This window comes from Dromiciops gliroides, chromosome 6, assembly GCF_019393635.1.
Source record: "Dromiciops gliroides isolate mDroGli1 chromosome 6, mDroGli1.pri, whole genome shotgun sequence".
NCBI lineage: Eukaryota > Metazoa > Chordata > Mammalia > Microbiotheria > Microbiotheriidae > Dromiciops > Dromiciops gliroides.
In genome coordinates this window covers 237,925,251-237,946,374 of record NC_057866.1, presented here as the reverse complement: position 1 = coordinate 237,946,374, position 21,124 = coordinate 237,925,251, and the positions used below count along the sequence as shown (strand labels likewise).

At 39.9% G+C, this 21,124-nt stretch overlaps 1 protein-coding gene across 1 annotated transcript in view; it reads left to right on the top strand.

Annotated features, from left to right (window-relative positions):
* HPGDS (hematopoietic prostaglandin D synthase) overlaps positions 1-21,124 on the top strand; it is a 44,965-nt gene that overhangs the window by 7,275 nt on the left and 16,566 nt on the right. Inside the window, exons 2-4 of the mRNA XM_043970074.1 lie at positions 12,695-12,836; positions 16,100-16,192; positions 19,204-19,313. Of these exons, the coding sequence (XP_043826009.1) occupies positions 12,704-12,836; positions 16,100-16,192; positions 19,204-19,313 (336 nt within the window). The 5' untranslated portion in view covers positions 12,695-12,703. The remainder of the gene's footprint in view (positions 1-12,694; positions 12,837-16,099; positions 16,193-19,203; positions 19,314-21,124) is intronic.

The window sequence follows — 21,124 nt, the reverse complement described above, 5'->3', positions numbered from 1 at the left end:
AGGGAAGGCAGAAGTTGGAAGTGAAGAGGGGGGGCAGCTAGATGGCGCAGTGGATAGAGCACTGGCCCTGGAGTCAGGAGTACCTGAGTTCAAATCCGGCCTCAGACACTTAATACTTACTAGCTGTGTGACCCTGGGCAAGTCACTTAACCCCAATTGCCTCACTAAAAAAAAAAAAAAAAAAAGGAAGTGAAGAGGGAAACCCTTCCAAGAATGAGAGAAGTGATTAAAAATACACAAGACCGGAAGAAAGCCAGTGTCGCTGAATCTTGGAATATGTGTGAGAATATGTGGAAAGGAACAAAATGGGAAAAGACTGGAAAGGTGGTAAAGGGACAGGTTGTGAAGGGCTTTCAAAGTTATGCATTGGATTTTATATTTGATCCACTTTAGAAAGATCTCTTCGACAGCTGAGTAAAGTATAGTCTGCAGTGGGAAGAGACTTGAGGCAGGCCGACCCATCCACAGCTGTGGTCATAGTGCAGGCTGAGGTGATGAAGGCCTACACCAGGGTAGTGGCAGTGTCAGAAGAGAGAAGGGAACATATTTTTTTTAGGCAATCAGGATTAAGTGACTTGACCAGGGTCACACAACTAGTAAGTTTCTGAGGCCATATTTGAACTCAGGTCCTCCTGACTCCAGGGCTGGTGCTCTATTACACCACCCAGTGGCCCCTGAAGGAAATACGTTCAAGGGGTGTTATAAAGGTAAAATGGACAGGTTTTGACAATAGATTGGATAGGAGGGGCGAGAGAGAGAGTGTGGAGTCAAAGAATGACACCTAAATTTTAAGCCTTGGTTAGTGGTTTTCAGGAAGATAGTATCTTTGACAGTAATAGGAAAATTAGACAGGAAGACTTAAAGAGGAGTTGAATTTTTGACATGTTGAGTTTTAGGACATCTAGTACGAAATGTTTAATAGACAGTGGGTTATTCAAGACAGGAAGCCAGCAGAGAGTTTAGAGCTACATAAATAGATTTGAAAACTCTCTGCATTGAAGTGATAAATGAATTCATGAGAACTGATGAGATCCCCGGCCAAGATAATGAAGAGGGAGAAAAACAATGGCCCAGACCAAAGACATCTACAATTGATTCCTCTACTTCTCCTCTCAGCTTTTTAAACTCTCCCATGAAGGAGAGAAGAAATATAGGACAGTAGCTAGTGGAGATGGTCAGAGCAACTGAGGATTTTTCAAAAGGATGCCTGTCGCCAGCAGAAACAGCCCATAGATAGGGAAAGATTGGAGATTACTGGGAGAATGGAAACAATAGAGCAGTTAGAAGGGAATAAAATCAAAGGTACAGGGGCAGCTAGGTGGCTCAGTGAATAGAGCACCGGCCCTGGAGTCAGGAGGACCTGAGTTCAAATCCGGCCTCAGACACTTAACCCTTACTAGCTGTGTGACCCTGGGCAAGTCACTTAACCACAATTGCCTCACCAAAAAAAAAAAAATCAAAGGTATATTTAGAGGGGTGTGTTTTGTGGTCGCCAAATTGTGTTTATTCAATTATTTGGGGGCTAGTTTGGGTTTTCTAAAATATTATTGCTTATATATTAGTGGCTATTTGTATAATAATGGCTATTGCAGTTTTGGGAGTGGTCAGTAATTATTCCAGCAGCTACCCCTCCTCAGGGCTTCCATGGCATCTCTCTTTACTATCATATCAACTGAGGACTTTGCCTTATACTTCACCAAATTTTTTTTGGCAGTAATCAGTTATTATTAAAGTATATTAAATATTAAAAGAGTATTGACCAGAGCAGCTAGGTGGCTCAGTAGATAGAGCACCAGCCCTGGATTCAGGAGGACCTGAGTTCAAATCCGGCCTCAATCACTTGACATTTACTAGCTGTGTGACCCTGGGCAAGTCACTTAACCCCAATTGCCTCACCAAAAAAAAAAAAAAAAAAGAGTATTGACCACGTGACATTTAACACAAACAGGAAGAAAGCCCCCTGAGCATCATATTTCTCTAAGAGAGAGAACATATGTCCTACCAGTCTATCTTGTCCTAAGAGGAGAGTGCTCACCAACTGACAGCCTTTTTGAGCCAAGAGTGTGTTCCAAGATATTGATAGCCCGGAGCCTCCATGTTCTTGACTTTTATCCTTTTTTTGACAGAGGCACACTGATCAAGGCTAATGGGCTAGCATCATTCAGTTCCACTGGTTGACATGACTTGAGGGTGATCCATATTAAAATGAGCTCTACCATGACCTCATGGTTTAATGAGAGAGACCCCCTGAGGGGGTCCAGATAGGTGTGGCTTTACTCCATCAGTTCACTGAGCTAGTCAGAGTCTATTTTCTATTGTTGGCCCTGAAGAGGATCAAAACTTCCTCCTAAGAACTGAACCCACTGAAGTAAGGGGAGAGAAACCCAACTAAAACTGGGTCCCTGATCCCCCCAAGAAATCCATTATTAATAATTATTTTCTCACAAGGGTTTGCCTTGGCCAGGAAAGGGGCTATCTCTTTGTGTGAAAATGGGATGAAGATAGTGGGGGAAGACATCTGAGTGGCATGAGATGAGGCAAAGGGGAGTATTGGGAGCTTTAAATGGATGGACCCAATTTTTTTGGTGAAGCATAAGACAAAGTCCTCAGCTGGAGGGATAACTGCTACAATAGCTGCTGTGGTGAAAGGGATTGTGAATTGATTAAGGAAGTATAAAATATTTAAAAAATTGCCTTGTTACAGTGATAGCCCAGTTGAGATTATTGTAATATTGCCATCTGTATGGTAGCTAGAATGCTAGCTAGACTGTCTAAAAACCTATTGAGTGGTCACCATAAATTAGAAGCTTTAGCGAGAGTTTAGACTTTTAAGTATTTTTTTTTGGTGGGGCAAGGAGGGTTAAGTGACTTGCCTAGGGTCACACAGCTAGTGTCAAGACTTTTAAGTATTTATTAAGGAACATAAGAATTTGGAGAGGAGTGAAAAAGAGGCCAAGATTCCTTCATCTACCTATCTCAGGGAGCCAGCATCTCAGCTCCACTCAAACTGAGGTCCTGGATAAAAGAGAGACCCTTGCCCCTTCCTCTTCCCAGAAGCCTCTTGTGAAACAGGAAACAGGGCCACACACACACACACACACACACACACACACACACACACAGCTCCAAGCAAATTGTCTGGTAGCTTTGATCGACAGAACTAACAGGTGCCTCGACAGCTGCAAGCCGGCCAGCTTCCGGAGGATAACATCACCTGACTTGTCCTCACATGGCTTCTTCTCATGGCAGAGCTTCCCTACAGTATCTCTCCAGTAGGGGGTGCAATTCCAATTCTCACATTATGTAACACAAATTTGTAATGGAGCCAATTGGTATGCTTTTGTGATTTTCTCCAGCTTGATTCAACAGCTGGTGACTAGAAGTGAAGGCACCACATGGCCTGAATAATCCAAGTTTGCTGCTTGACAGGGCAAGATCACCAATAGGAGAAGGAAGTAGAAAGAAATTGAGAGTGTAGAGTTGAACTGGTTCACCAAGGGCTTGATAAAGGGAATGTAAGTAGCCAGTGCAGGGGTGATGGGTGACCTGGTGGAAGAACCAAGCTTTGGAGGGATTGGAAGTCACTGTGAATGATGGAGATTAGATCTGTGGCAAAGAAAAAGATAAAAATGGCAGAAGATGATGCTCAGGTTAAAAAATTCAATTCGGAAACATGGAAGTGGAATACTTTTGGAAGTCTGGTGCTACCCCACATGGGTTTACAGGATAGATACAAAATTCACATGAAAAAGTTATCAATGAGGGCAGCTAGGTGGCGCAGTGGTTAGAGCACCGGCCCTGGAATCAGGAGTACCTGAGTTCAAATCTGGCCTCAGGCACTTAACACTTACTAGCTGTGTGACCCTAGGCAAGTCACTTAACCCCAATTGCCACACTAAAAAAAAAAGTTATTAATGAAATTGATGCCTTGTATTTACATAAATATATTCATCAAGACAAATAGTAAAGGTCTTATGAATTATAGTATCCTTAACACATGTAAAGTTTTAATGAGGATTTAGTAACATTTCCACAACTTTGTTTTAAAATGTTTAAATCTTTTAATTATTTATTATAAATGATTAGTTAATCCAAAGATTCCTCCAGCCATATTTTCCTAATACCATAAGCTCTAATCAAAACCACGCTTTAAATTGCTGTTGTTGTATTACTCAGTCCCGTCTGACTCTTCGTGATCCCATGAACCATACTGTCCCTGGGGTTTTCTTGGCAAAGACACTGGAGTGGTTTGCCATTTCCATCTTCAGTGGATTAAAGAAAACAGAGAATAAGTGACTTGCTCAGGGTCACATAGCTGTGTAACGATTGGAATGATGCCACCTGCTGGAGACTTACTGTAGAAAAGCTCCCCCATGAGGTGAAGGTTTGAGGGCAAGACCATGCGTCTTTTCTTTGATGTCAGGAAATGATGTTTGCTTGTGGGAAGAAGAAGGGGGAGTTGGGCACTCTGACTCACTCTTTCGTGTGGACTCTGGCGGAGAGCAGAGCTAGGAATGCTCTCTCCCTTTAATAGATAGGGGAATCTAGACCTTTCTCTCTCTCTTTACCAAATTCTTATTCTCCTTAATAAATGCTTAAAAGTCTAACTCTCGCTAAAGCTTATGATTTATTGGTGACCACTCATTAGAGATTTTAGATAGTTTAGCTAGAATTTTAGCCCTTTACAGCTGGTAAGTGTCTTAGGGCAGATTTGAACTCGTGTTTTCTTGACTCCAAGCCCAGTTCTCTATCCATGGAGCCACCTCACTGCCTCTTTATATTACTAATCAATTTTAACTATTAATGAGAAAATATGGAGAAAAACTTTTGGTAGAGTATTAGGGATGCAATAAATTTCTCTTTCATCTGCAAATGTAATGCCAAGAGAATTTGAACCAAGATCTGGCTTCAAATCTTGGCTCTGTTACTTTGGGAATAAACTGTATTTTAAAAGTGTAATACCGGCCCTGGAGTCAGGAGGACCTGAGTTCAAATCTAGCCTCAGAAATTTAACACTTACTAGCTGTATGGCCCTGGGCAAGTCACTTAACCCTAATTGCCTCACCTAAAAAACAAAAAACAAAAAGTGTAATATACTTTAGTAGTAATGTTTTATTACCCTTGAAAGGCAGTATGGAATAGTGGACAGAGCTCTGGCTCCTGCAGCAGATAGATCTGGGGCCACACCTCTCTTCTGATGACTGTTACCCTGGACAAGTCACTTAACCTCTCAGCCTCAGTTTCCTTTCTCAAAAAGAGAAATGATAATTCTTGTAGTATCTGCCTCACAGTGTTCATTGTGAAGCACAAGAGAAAATATAGGGAAAGTTTTTGTGTTCTAGGCTTTCCTGCGTTCTGTCAGCATCAGCTGTTATTATACATGAAACTGGTCACAGAAATCCTTAGCTGGAATTCTCTGTTAACTTATTTATTTATTTATTTATTTTAGTGAGGCAACTGGGGTTAAGTGACTTGCCCAGGGTCACACAGCTAGTAAGTGTTAAGTGTCTGAGGCCAGCTTTGAACTCAGGTCCTCCTGACTCCAGGGCCAGTGCTCTATCCACTGCGCCACCTAGCTGCCCCCCTCTGTTAACTTTTAACAAAGACCATTATGACACATAAAACATTAGTGATCGTTCTTAGCAACATATACCTTAACCTATTTGTCTTGGGGTTTGAAAAATGTACGGGCATGCTCACACAAACACACCTGAGGAACAAAAATGCTTCCAGTTGGGGATTTTGGTATCTATAGAAACCAAGAATGGAGATCTGTTTCCTAGGAAGGCTAATTATACAAGTAACGACAGGAATGCCGTACAAAGGTGCCGCCTCTTTAATGAGCTGTGACCGTTGAAAGGATGTTCTGAAGAAAATATAAGTATTTGTCTTCTGTTTGTGGAGCTGGAACAGTTACCATGACTAGATTTAGAGATTGTTCCTACAGTAGAGAAAATTGATGCCTAGCTGTGTGAAGAATTTCAAAACTCATCTGGTGACTTGGTTTACATGAAATATTAAAAAAAAAAAAAAAGGCAGACAAAGACCCCCAGTTGGTGGGAGGGGATCTTCTAGAGAAGGTTTATAGAAAGATGTGGACTGGACCAGCATACAATGAAAGCAGTAGATGGGTTGCAATCTGTATAAGGGAATGGAGTCCCCATATAGAGCCACTCAAGTATAGAAATGCTTCAGGGAAGTACCAGATTAAGTTATGCTGGTGGGGTTTTTTTCCAATTTGAAGACATCTTAATTGCATTCAGAATTCATTGGACACTAGCTGCTATTATCTGGTAAATGACCAACAATTTAAAAAATGTGTTGTTATCTTATGTATTTCTGTATTATGTGAGTAGATATAGGATCATAGATAGCAACATAGATTGGAAAAACGTTAAATGTGTGTATAATTCAACCTGCCCATTTTAAAGAATTTGATAAAGTCTATAAATATTTCATAATATGCCTTAAAAATAGCCATATCAAAATAAATGCATGAATGAATGAATGAACATATCCATTTTCAGGATGTCAAGGGTTGGATGAGGGGGCAGGGGTGTGGGTGGTATGAAGGGCTGCTATATGGAAGAGGCACTGAACTTAGTTTGCTTGGTCCCAGAGAACAGAAGAGGGAGAAATGTGTAAACCAATTTTAGGCTAAATGCAAAGAAAAACTTAAGAATGATTACAGCAGGGGAAGCTAGGTGGCGCAGTGGATAAAGCACTGGCCCTGGATTCAGGAGGACCTGAGTTCAAATCCAGTCTCAGCCACTTGACACTTACTAGCTGTGTGACCCTGGGCAAGTCACTTAACCCTCATTGCCCTGCAAGAAAGGAAGAAAGAAAGGAAGGAAGGAAGGAAGGAAGGAAGGAAGGAAGGAAGGAAGGAAGAAAGAAAGAAAGAAAGAAAGAAAGAAAGAAAGAAAGAAAGAAAGAAAGAAAGAAAGAAAGAAAGAAAGAAAGAAAGAAAGGAAGAAGGAAAGGAAGAAGGAAAGGAAGAAGGAAAGGAAGAAGGAAAGGAAGAAGGAAAGGAAGAAGGAAAGGAAGAAGGAAAGGAAGAAGGAAAGGAAGAAGGAAAGGAAGAAGGAAAGGAAGAAGGAAAGGAAGAAGGAAAGGAAGAAGGAAAGGAAGAAGGAAAGGAAGAAGGAAAGGAAGAAGGAAAGGAAGAAGGAAAGGAAGAAGGAAAGAAAGAAGGAAAGAAAGAAGGAAAGAAAAAGAAAAGAATGATTACAGCCATCTGAAAGTGGAAGAGTCTAGCTCAGGCAGGAGTCAGTGTCCCTCCTCCCAGCTCCCACTGAAGATCTTCAAGCGAACACTGGATGGCCATTTGTTTGGTACATTAGAGATTGGACTAGAATATTTCTGGGGTCCGTTCCAATTCTGACATTCTGTGATAAATATTTTTATTAAAAATGAAAACACCCGCTTCAGGAAACCTTGGATATGGATGGCGATGGAAAGCTGCCTGTGGTGCTGCCCCCCCCCCCACGCAGAAAGGGTGTGAAGGAAAGAAGCAGCCATAGAGGGGGGTGCACCACGTTCTCCAAGTTTCCCCAACCCGTCTTCAGGTCCAACTCCTACCGCCAGCGCAAGCACCACCGCCTCAGGATCAATAAGAGGAATACTGAGCCTAAGATTAAAAAGCTGGAACCAATGCTTTTGCCAGAAATTTCATTATAAAAACCTTCTCCTTGGTGAACATGATGTCCCCTTAACATGTATTGAGCAAATTGTAACAGTAAATTGACAACAAAAGGAAACAGAAGATCCTAGGCCCAACCAGAAACTCAAATTTAATCCAACAGAGCTAATTATTTATTGTAAAGATTTCAGAATTGTTCGATTTTGCTTTGATGAAGCAGGTCCTGAAAGTGCCAAAAAGACTTCTGACAACATCACTGAAAACATGTTAAAAAGCATGGAGGGGCAGCTAGGTGGCACGGTGGATAGAGCACCGGCCCAGGAGTCAGGAGTACCTGAGTTCAAATCCAGCCTCAGACACTTAACACTAGCTGTGTGACCCTGGGCAAGTCACTTAACCCCAATTGCCGCACTAAAAAAAAAAAAAAGAAAAAGAAAAAGAAAAAAAGCATGGAGCAAGTACACAGCCACGGTTAAATTCATTGGTGACTGGGAAAGTGGGATTGTACATTATCCAGAACCCATGCAAGCATGCCATCATGAAACTGACATGATAAATTTTTCTGCAAGCAAATGTCGTGGTGGTGATGATATAAAAGGATCTGATTCAAAATCAAAAGAATAAGAGTCATTCCCCAATCAATAAATGATTAATGGATATGAACACACATTTTGCAGAGAAAGAAATCTAAGCTATCAATAGCCATATTATTTTAAATGCTCTGAATCTCTAATTTAAAAAAATACAAATTAAAACATTCTGAGTTTATACATCTCACTCCTTTGATTGACAAATGCTGGCGAGGCTGAAAACAAGTACATTAATACATTTTTAGTGGAACTGTGACTGTTCCAGCCATCCTGGAAAGCAATTTGGAATTTTCTTCCAAAAGTTAGTTCATACTCTTTGACCCAGCCATAGCAGTACTAGATCCATACCCCAAAGAGCAAAAGGACCCATATGTACAGAACTATAGCATCTCTTTTTGTAGTGGAAGAGAATTGGAAACTGAGGTGATATTCATGATTTTGGGAATAGTGAAACAAATTCCATGTAGATATTATAGAATAATTTTGTGCTGTAAGAAATAAAGGGGTTGGATACAAAAAAAAAAATCTGGAAAGATGTGTATGAACCAAAGCAGAGTGAAGTGAGCAAAACCATGAAAAAGAATTTATATAGTAACAACAGTATATTAAAGACAATTTTGAAAGACTTAGGATATCTGATGGATGCAGTGACCAAACACAATTCCAGAGGACTCATGATCATACATTCTACCTACCTCAGGATAGAGGTAATTTAGAGTTCAGATTGAGATTTTTTTGGACAATGTTCAATGTGCGAATTTGTTTTATGTGCCTATGTAATATGTTTCTTTATTGCTATTTCAATGAAGGTGGCAGATGGATAAGCAAAGAACACTTTTTTTGATTAAAAACATTTAAAAAAGGGAACGAGGTTTTAGATGAAGGGCTATGTATTTGTTCTCTATTTTGATTAAAATGAGTGAAATTGAAAAAAAAATAAAAACACCTGCTTGACCAGTCTATTAAAAATCTTTCAAATTTAGTAGTAACTGTGTGGCAGTTGGCCTTTCTGACTCAGATCAGCTGCTGACTCCTCCAAGAAGTTTTCAATAATCATCCTTCTAATCTGTGTAAGGGAAGGGAGGGGGCAGCTATGTGGTGCAGGACCTGAGTCAAATCTCACCTCAGACACTTACTAGCTGTGTGACTTTGGGCAAGTCACTTAACCCCAATTACCTTAAACATCTGGGTTCATCTCTGGTTGTCCTGATGTGTGTCTTGCTACTGGACCCATGTAGCTGTGGAGGAGAGAGTGAGGTTCGTGACCTTGCACAGCCCTCCCTCACTTAAATCCAATTCATTGCAAATCATGACATCACCTCCTGATGTCATGGTCCTCTTCAAGGATGAAGGACAAACAACAACAACAAGGGAAGTGAAGGGATGACTGGAGATGACCCTGGATATTTAAGGGAGTTGGGGCTAAATGACTTGTCCAGGATCACACAGCTTGTTAAGTGTCTCAGGTGAGATTTGAACTCAGGTCTTCCCAACCTCTGGGCCAGTGCTCTATCCACTGCGCCACCTAGCTGCCCCCTGAGCTAGGCACTGGGGATGCAAAGGTGCAGCCCAGACCCTGTTCTCCAGGTACTTACTCCCACACTAATGGTTGGACTCCATTGTGTTTCCCCTCCTATGGACCAAGGTGTCCATTTCCCCTCAATTACTTTCTATTTTCCTGTAGAATCATCACCCACTTTTTCATTCTGTCATTTATTCTTCCCATCACCTGTGTCTATAATTAGTACAGTTATCCCTTCCACATTGGGCGTGTTAGGGGTGTGGTGCCCCCCCCCCCCGTGATCTGGAAAATCCTTATAAAATGTATTGGTCCTCCCTTCATACCAAAGAAGAAGAAATTATATATATTTATGGTATTAAAAGATAAAATATGTTCACATTATATAACACTATACATATATTTTATGTATTTCTGAGTTTCTAAACTTTTTCTCTGTTGTCTGTGGCTTTCACAAAACTCCCAACAAACTCCCAACAAATTTCCATTTAATTTCCCATGCTGACTCAAGATATATTGAAACTGTAATGGGGAAAGTCATGATATGGAAAGGATAATTGTATTTGTAAGAGAATTGAAATGCCTCCTAGCCTTCCATTGAGTGCTAAAGTCACCCTCTGAAGTACTGATATGTCACACAACACAAGGGCTTTTCCTAGTATGCATTTTCAAATGTCAACAATTGCTAATTCTTCTCTTGTTACGTAGTCTTCAACATTCATTTGTATTTGGTCCGGCTGGCAAATACCAGTTGCTAATTAGATGGTAATGGTATAGTTGGATACTCTGGGTAGGAGAGGAATGGACCACATGAGAGGCTCCATTCCCATTTCTTTTCATGCCACCAAACCAGGTACACTAGAGTAGGCTGTTCTTGTTGTTAACAACAAGTGTTACCATATTGGCAAAGGTAACCTAAAACCACTGTGTATTAGTCTGAATGGAAAACTGAGTTATAAAAGGAAGTTCGTATGAGTTATTTCCACTATTTCCAGCAAATACCAAGATGGTATAGCTAAATAGGCAGAAAGATACTTTCAATTTTAGTCTTTCTGTGTCAAAATTAGAAATTGGAAGCAAATTTTGTGTATGTTTTGTTTTTGGGTTTTTTTGAGGGGCAATGGGGGTTAAGTGACTTGCCCAGGGTCACACAGCTAGTAAGTGTCAAATGTCTGAGGCCAGATTTGAACTCAGGTACTCCTGAATCCAAGGCCGGTGCTTTATCCACTGCACTACCTAGCTGCCCCTGTGTATTTTTTTTTGCTCTTGGTTTTTTTGTTGTTGTTTTCGTTTTTTTAGTGAGGCAATTGGGGTTAAGTGACTTGCCCAGGGTCACATAGCTAGCAAGTGTTAAGTGTCTGAGGCCGGATTTGAACTCAGGTACTCCTGACTCCAGGGCGGGTGCTCTATCCACTGTGCCACCTAGCTGTCCCCCTGTGTATTTTTTTGAAAAGTAAAATTGCAAAGATTTTATAGTTTAATCCTTATTCTTAGCTCCAGGTACAGGATCCTAAATTCCACACTTCATAGTTCCCTCATGTATAACCTCTTATCTAGTCTTGGCTCTGACACTGGCCCAATTCTCTTTCTTTTTTTAAAAAAATAAACATTTTTATTTATTTTATTTAAAGTTTTGAGTTCCAAATTCTATTCCTCCTTCCACCCTCCATGAAGGAGAGATTTGTTGTGTCAGGTAGACAACAAGCATTTATTAATCACTTACTATATGCCAAGCCCCACACTAAGTACTGGGGATTTAAAAAAAAAAAGGCAAAACATTATCCCTTCCTTCGAAGGAGCACACGTTCATTAAGGAAGACTACATATAAATAACTGTGTATATTTAATAACAAGATATATACAGAGTGGATGAAGAGTAATCTGAGAAGAGGAGGCACTAGCACCTGGAGGGAGTGGGAAAGCCCTCCTCTTTCAGAGGTGAATATTGAAGGAAGCTGGGAACCAAGAACTGGAGGTAAAAGAGCAAGGCAACAACTAATGCAACTAGTGGAAAGGCATGGAAATGGACTGAACTGGACTGTTGGAGGAACTACAAGTGGGCCAGTATGTTGAGGGGAGTCAAGAGTAAGAAGTCTGGAAAGTGGGGGCAGTTAGGTGACTCAGTGGATAAAGCATCAGCTTTGGATTCAGGAGGACCTGAGTTCAAATCCAACCTCAGACACTTGACACTTACTAGCTGTGTGACCCTGGGGAAGTCACTTAACCCTCATTGTCCTGAACCAAAAAAAAAAAAAACCAAAAACAAAAATGAAGAAGTCTGGAAAGTCAGGAAGGCACCAGCTTATGAAAAACTTTATTTCTTTTCAATTTTTTTTCACTTAATAGTGTTTTATTTTTTTCCCAATCACATGTAAAGATAGTTTTCAACAATAATTTTTATAAGATTTTGAGTTCCAATTTTTTCTCCCTCCTTCCCTTCCCTCCCCCCTCTCCAAAAGAGCAAGCAATCTGATATAGGTTATACAGTACAATCATGTTAAACATATTTCCACATTAATCATTTTGTGAAAGAGAAATCAGAAGAAAATGGGAAAACCATGAGAAAGAAAAAACGCCCAAAAGTGAAAATAGTATGCTTTGATCTGAATTCAGATTTCATAGTTCTTTCTCTGGATGTGGAGAACATTTTCCATAATGAGTCCTGTGGAATTGTCTTGGATCATTGTATTGATGAGAAGAAGAAGCTAAGCCTATCACAGTTGATCATCACACAATGTTGCCTATGACTGTGGATAATGTTCTGGTTCTGCTCATTTCACTCAGCATCAGTTCATAGAATGAAGAACTTTAAATGGCAGACTTTATATTTGATCTTGAATGTAATAGGGAGCCAATGAGGTAATCAATCACATTCACTGTTGACTCATGTGTGTTGATTTTTCTCTAGAATACTACTTAACCTTTCCTACTCTTCTTTCACAGAATTGTACCATGCCACACTACAAACTCATTTATTTTAACATGAGAGGGAGAGCAGAAATTATTCGCTACCTTTTTGCCTACTTAGACATACAGTATGAGGACCATCGGATAAGTCTAGTGGACTGGCCTACAGTCAAGCAAAGTAAGTACAATAATGATGGCACCCTCAATGCTTCACTTGTCTTTTAATGATTATAAAATCCCTTATTTTACAGATAAAGAAATGAAAGCTATGTAGATGAAGTGAGTAGCCCAAGTTTAAAGGCTGAAATTCATCAAAACTTCCTATTGACTACTTGGGATTTAGAGTCATAATGGAATTTAATGATCATTTAACTTGATTCTTTCCTGTTTTCAGATGAGGATATAAGGTCCAGAGAAGTTAGAGATTAACCCAAGGCCACGCAGCTCATAAGCAGAGGTGGCAGGACTCAGTTCTAGGAAATGTCCTCCTATACCACCCATCTTTCTTTTAGGTAGCAAGTATGTGAACTAAGTGTTGATGTTGGCATTTAGTCATGAGGATTTTTTTCAATTAATATAAACCAAAGAACTAAGAGTTCATTTTAATTTCTCTGAATGCCATCATTTATATGCCAGTTGCAAGGCCATTATTTCATTTTAATCTCTACAAGGATTTTATTTCAGCAAACTCTCTACAAAGATGGAGATCACCACTTTGAGAACATACCAAACAAGTGGCCGTGTGAACTCTACTTGGAGCCCAAAAGGAGGAGCCATGTCTCTGGGCATCCCCACTCCTCATTTGGACCACTCTAAGCTTTTCCTGACACTAAGTCTAAATCATACTCTTTGGAAATTCCTCCCTATCCCCCTATCCTGCATCACTCCTAATTCTGCCCTCTGGGACCAACAGAACAAATCGAATTCCTCTAACACGCAACAACCCTTTAAATACTTACACCTATCTACAGTGTTCCCTCCAGTCTTTTCTTCTTCAGCCTAAAATTATTTAAAGTTCCTTCAAATAATCTTTATGTGGCATCAACTCAAGGCCTTTCACCATCCTGTTGTGCTTCATAAACCCTGGAGCCCAGAAGTGAGCACACTAGTCCAGATAACACCTAACAGGTGCAAAGCATGGTGGGACTCTCTGCTTCTCAGTACTGGGAAGCTATGCAAACCAAAGGTTAGACCTTTGGACAGCCACACTGTCCTGCCAACATCTATCCATCTATCTATCTATCTATCTATCTATCTATCTATCTATCTATCTATCTATCATCTATCTATCTATCTATCTATCTATAGCTTTTTTTGGTGAGACAATTGGGGTTAAGTGACTTGCCCAGGATCACACAGCTAGTAAGTGTCAAATGTCTGAGGCCCGATTTGAACTCAGGTCCTCCTGACTCTAGGGCCGGTGCTCTATTAATCGCGCCACCTAGCTGCTGCACCTGCCGACTTATACTGAGCTTGCAATCCACTAGACTCCCAAAGCTTTTTCAGACAAACAGCTGACTAATGACATCTCCTTCATCTTGTACTTGTAAAGTTGATTTTCTTTTTGTAGCTGAAAGTATAAGATTTTTACACTTATCCCTATTGAATTTCATTATTAGATTCCACCCAATGTTCTAACTTGTTAAGGTGCTTTTGGACCCTGCCTCTGTCATTCAGTGTCTTAGTTATTCCTTTCAGCTATGTGTTATTTATAAATTTCATGATCATACCATTGTACCTATATATAAATGTTTAATAAAAAATGTATTAAACGGCAAACAGCTAAGCACAGATCCCTCGGGTAACTAGTGGATAGACATGGGGCATGAAGTCTGGAAGACTGAATTCAAATCCAGTTCCAGACACTTTAGCAACTGTGTGACCCTAGGCAGGAAAAGGGCACTTTCCAGCCAAAAAAAAAAAAAAAAAGCAGGGCTTGACATCTTGTGCTCTTGGGCTAGCCTGGGAGTCTAGCAATGAGGTTTGTCTCAGTTGGGAAGTCCCAGTAGGTTGGGAGGAGGAAGGAAGTCCAGAAGTCTTGTGAGGATTGTAGGATCCTAGGCTTATAAATTCGGAGCTGACGAGACCTCGGAGGCCCAATGGTCAAACCTGAAGTAGGCTTCTAACTCAGTTCTTCCTCACTCCAAGAATCCTCTTTCTACTACACCAAGGCTTCCCTGGGATATGAGATGTGGTTTGTCCCAACCCATTTTCAGCAGCTGGGAGTAGGGACTCATGTATATTATCTGAAAGATTTGTTTGTTAAAACAATCTTGCAAATAAATAAAAAAAACAAACAAACAAGTAAAACAATTAAAAGAGCTTGCATTCTAGGAAATTTAAAAATATTGAAACACATGAAATTGAAATCCTTTACCTGACATAGTGTTCCTAAGCAAATGGACAACTACAGTAAATGGAAAAAAAATGGTTGCTCATTCATAATCAAATCAATATCACTGTTGCTATTGGAAAGGGCATGAAAACCTATTGCTCTATGGCTCCATTCATAACCCCCGTGACTGTCCTTCCTGGCCACGATGCCATTCTCAATGTATAATATAATCCCCCTAATAGGCTGTGAGCTCATTGAGGACATTTTGTCTTGGTAAACCCAGTCCTGTACCATAGTGCCTGGCATAAAGTAGGCACTTAAGAAGTGCTTATTTGTTTAATTGATATAAGACTGGTTTATGAGGTAGTAAGAGCTACAAGAATGGCACCTGGTCTTTTTCCTGGCACATACGCCATTATGAAAGCGATGCTTTGGGCAGTTCAGGAGGACCTGAGTTCAAATACGGCCTCAGACACTTGACACTTACTAGCTGTGTGGCCCTGGGCGAGTCACTTAACCCTCATTTCCTTGCAAAAAACTGTAAGGGGCTAAAATTCTAGCTAGTCTGTCTAAAATATCTAATAAGTGGTTGCCAATAAATTATAAACTTTAGCAAGAGTTAGATTTTTAAGCATTTATTAAGGAGAATAAGAATTTGGTAAAGAAAGAGAGAAAGGCCTAGATTCATTCATCTATCTATTAAAGGGAGAGCACATCTCTAGCTCCCTTCTCCACCTGAGTCCTGAGGAAAAGGAGCCAGAGCACCTGCCTTTCCCCCTCTTCCTCCCACAAGCAAATGTCACTTCCTGACACCAAATTGCCGGATGTCTTGCCCTCAGATGCCTTCTCCTCATGGAGGAGCTTTGCTACAGTAAGTCTCCAGCAGGTGGCATCATTCCAATTGTTACAAAACCAAACCAAAACAATGAAAGTGATACTTTAATATCAGATCTAAAAACCTCTGAGCTTTGCCTCATATTCTTTGCTGAAGACTTCACCACCACTGACTTATATTTTTAAAAATCTCCATGACTCATCTGAAAAAAAAATCACACTGTACTTTCACTTTGTGTATTAATTATTGACTTATTTTGTTTTATTTAAAGCTGTTCCGTTTGGCAAAATTCCAATTTTAGAAGTTGATGGAGTTCCCCTTCACCAAAGTCTTGCCATAGGAAGGTTTTTGGCCAGAGAAGCAGGTAATACTTTTAAGATTTCTGCTATTCTAGATAGTTTATGAGGGCTGATTCTGGGCAACAAGAAGTACTAGTGGGGGCAGCTAGGTGGCACAGTGCATAAAGCACTGGCCCTGGATTCAGGAGGACCTGAGTTCAAATGCAGCCTCAGACACTTAACACTTACTAGCTGTGTGACCCTGTGCAAGTCACTTAACCCTCATTGCCCCACCAAAAAAAAAAAAGAAAAGAAAAGAAATACTAGCATTTAGGTCCTGTATTGAATAAGAATACCTAAGCCTATTTATCTAAAGAATATTTACTGAGTACCTATAAGTGTAATACTTTGCCAGGGAAAGTGGGGATTACAAAGGTAAATAAAGTCTCTTCTTTTAAAGATGTTACAGTCTCTCGATACAAGTATTAATTGCACTCTATCTGATACTTGTTCATAAAAGTTCTCCAAGGGGGTGCAGCTAGGTGGTACAGTGGTAGATAGAGCACTGACCCTAGAGTTTGGAGAAACAGAGTTTGAATTTGGCCTTAGACACTTATGCTGTGTGACCCTGGGCAAGTCATTTAACCCTGATTGCACCCTACTCTCCCCCCAAAAACTCCCCAAGAACAAGGAATGTATTTTCTGTGCCGACAATCATATTTTGTGCATTTGCATATAGTCATTTAAGTCCTATGGTTTTTATGTCTTAGTCCTTTTATTAGATTCTATTTCCTTTGAATATCCGGGAGTCAGGGGCAGCTAGGTGGCGTAGTGGATAGAGCACTGGTCCTGAAATCAGGAGTACCTGAGTTCAAATCCGGCCTCAGACACTGAACACTTAGTAGCTGTGTGACCCTGGGCAAGTCACTTAACCCCAATTGCCTCACTAAAAAAAAAAAATAAATAAAAATTGAATATCTGGGAGTCTCAGCTGCCATTCTTCATCTGTTATGTATGTATAGACAGTTTTTCCCTTTCCTTTACATTTTAGTTCAAAGCCTTTTCTTTAAAAAATAGATTTGTAATATTGAAAGCAAATAGATTCTTAGATTCTAGTTCCTGTTAGGTCTCTTCTATCCCTAGATAGGAACCTATAATTCTATATTTTAAGCATTGGTATAGAAATCAAAACTCCATTTTCATATACTAGCTTCAAAAAAATCTGCCTTTATCCTCTGAATCCCTTGTTTAATGGGCAACATTAAGGAAAACACTAACAGTTGCCCTAAAGTCTTGAGTTTCCTGTTCATGATTTTATGTTAGTAATACTTTCTAGGTCTTTTCTGGAAGTATCATTTGAGCCTTTATGAGTCACCAGAACAGGTAAACAGGAATGATCATTTTATTCCCACTCTCTAATGGAGAGGGAACAGAAGAAAGAAGTATTTGAAATGAATAGTTTTGGATTTGTAAAGAAGACTACAAACTGAATTTAGGGATGAGATATTTAGGAAGACATGAGGAATTGAAGAAGGATGCAAGGTGAGAGAAACACTATGACTAAGGGAGAATGCTTCAATCTGAAGGAGAAGGAAAAGCTTAGGGGGCAGAGCACCAGCCCTGGAGTCAAGAGTACCTGAGTTCAAATCTGGCCTCAGACACTTAACACTTACTAGCTGTGTGACCCTGTGCAAGTCACTGAACCCCAATTGCCTCACACACACAAAAAAAGCTTAAGAACATGGGATACTAAAGAAGGAAGAGAAGAATTCAAAGATGAGGTAGTTGGGATGACAAAGAGAGTTTTTAAAAAAATTTTAGACTGAGTAAGAAGTTAACAAGAGATGGGCATGGAAATTGGGGGTGGTAGATATCAAAGTGTTAAGTGGAGATAAAGAGCCTGGCAATTAGTATAAAAGAAGTAAGGGGGCAGCTAGGTAGCACAGTGGATAATACACTGGCCCTGGAGTCAGGAGGACCTGAGTTCAAATGCGGCCTCAAACACTTGACACTTACTAGCTGTGTGACCCTAGGCAAGTCACTTAATCCTCATTGCCCCACTAATTAATTAACAAATAAACAAAGAAAGAAAGGAAGGAATGAATAAATAGACAAATAAATAAATGAATAAGCAAATAAATGAATGAATGAACAAACAAATAAATAAATAAATAAAAGTATAGAGTTGAAATAACTCCTGAGCAATTTGCCAAAACAGTTCTACAAGGAAGATAATAGCAAAATAAGGACTGAAGATCTTCTGTCTAGAAGGCAGAAAGAATTTTGCCGGGATCAACACTGAGCATGGAATGTTTGTATTTCAGCCATGGCCAAATGGTTGCTATTTATGCTCTAAAGTCCTAGCTTCTTAGACTGTGGGTTGTGACCCAATATTGGGTCACATAACTGAATGTGGGGGTTGCAAAAAAGTTGGCAACAGTAAAAGGTTACATGTACCTATTTTATATATCTACATACCCATGGTTGTGTAATTATTGAGCAAAAAGGGGTTGGGAGTGGAAAAAGTTTAAGAAGACCTGTTCTAAGTCAAGGGTAATTAATTTTTTGTTTTGTATAAGGTACCCCTTTAGCAGGCTGGTGAAACCAATGGAGCCCTTCTCAGAATAATGTATTTGAGTGCATAAAGTAAAACATATAGGATTACAAAAGAAACCAAAGATTAGTAAAAAAAAAAGGTGAACATTTTTCACTCCATCCATGTTCACAGACCCCCTGAAATCCATGTGTGGTTGCCCAGATTAAGACTCCTTGTTCTAAAGAAATAGTAATAGTCCGTAGAGATATTCTAACTACTTGTTCATGTTAAATTGACCTTAATGTAAAAAGCTTTTAGGACTAGAAATGATAGTTTGCCCTAAGGAAGAAGACTGGAAATTTTCTTTTAAAGCTCCCTCCTTGCTCCCTCCCCCTCCCCCCCACATGCAAATTTTATTAAATCCTTGTAATCTAGACTGAGGCACCATTGGAAAAACCTCATAAATATTCAATGTATCCCTTGCCGCAAAAGAATAAATTATAGCAATTGCTTTTCTGAAGCAATCTATACATATCTATGCAAGGTTTCTCTGTTTTATAGGTCTGGCGGGGAAGACAGAGCTGGAGCAATGTCAAGTTGATGCCATCATAGATACGTTGGATGACTTCATGTCAAGGTTTCCTTGGACGGAGAAGCAGCAAGATATCAAAGTAATGTCATCAATTACACATGAAAAGAATCACCATGGAGGGGCAGCTAGAGGTGGCGCAGTGGATAAAGCACTGGCCTTGGATTCAGGAGGACCTGAGTTCAAAGCTGGCCTCAGATACTTGACACTTACTAGCTGTGTGATCCTGGGCAAGTCACTTAGACCTCATTGCCCAGAAAAAAAAAATCACTAGGTATAGGGAGCATGTTATAGTAGATAGAGAGCTAGCCTCTGATTCAGGAAGACCTGGGTTCAGATCTTACTTCTGACATGTATTGGTTGTACGGCCAGTCACTGGGAATTCCCTATAGTAATGAAATCCCAGGTCTGGGTATGCACCTACACAAAACACATCATACATATACAGGTAAGTATATATATATATATATATATATATATATATATATATATATATATATATATATATGTATATGTATATGTATGTATGTATGTATATATATATAAGTATATATATATACACACACATACACACACACACAGAGGTACATTTTTGTGAAAAATACATAAATAAAAGTTTTAAGGAATTATGTTCATATGATAGTGTAAGTCACATGTGAAAGATAAGCAACTTAAAATACTTTGAGACCTTAGGAATCATCTAGTCTACCTAACTCCCTCATTTTTACAGATGAGGAAAATGGACCTTAGAGAGAGGTGAAGTGACTTGCTGTTCACAACAATGATCTATAGTTCTCGATGTTCTTGTCATTCTGTCACATAACTTCCCCTCTCACCCACCACTCACCCCACTCACACACCAGCTACTACCCCCAAATACTAGGTGTCCCACACAGACACTATACTGTTCCTGTCCTTGGTTACATAACAAATGATGCAATGAGACTTATTTAAAAGCATCAGTTCGGGGCAGCTAGGTGGCGCAGTGTATAGAACACCAGCCCTGGAGTCAGGAGTACCTGAGTTCAAATCCGGCCTCAGACACTTGACACTGACTAGCTGTGTGACCCTGGGCAAGTCACTTAACCCCAATTGCCTCACTAAAACAAAACAAAACAAAACAAAGACATCAATTCTCCAATAACTGTGTATATTCCCCATATTTTGGATTCTTTACAAGCACTGAGAGTCATTTACCTGCCCTGCTGGTTTGTCATTATGGTCCTAGCCTATTATACCCAGTATATTTCCCATTTTCCCATTGTGGAAGACAGGATATCACCTGCTTTCAATCTGGGGGTTGGGAGTAGGAAAATTCTTCTGCATCAGTGTGGATCCAGGCTTCCTATTTCTTTTCAACAAGTTTTCATTCTGCCCAGGTGGATAGTTTCCACAAAGTGTGCCATGGAGCGAACATGCAAGGCAAACAATTTTGTATCCAAACAAAAACGGATTAGGCTTGGCCTTATGCAACATCTTTAGTGTCTCCTCATCAGTTCTTCCCTGGGCATGCTTCTTACACTTCCCCTCACCATAATAAGAAGGAATCTGCTACCTGGTGCTCTTTGTCTGAAGGAAATTCAAAGCGATGTCTAAATTCTTGCAGGACAATATCTGTATTTTAAGCCTCTTCATTATAATGTAGAATGACAGTTTTACTCTCTTGTTAATGGATTTTAGGCAATGGAGAGCAGAATATTACTGGTGGAAAGACTTAGAGGGATTTCTTCTTAAGAGAGTGAACCTACTCTTAGGCCATCTACCTGGGGTTAAGTCTGAAGCAACATTAGGGTGCATTTGTCAGCAACTTTCCTTCTTTCCCTCCTTTCAATTGATCTCTTTTCTTACACAACAAGTGTTGTGAGAATTCATTAGTTACTTCATAAAAGAATT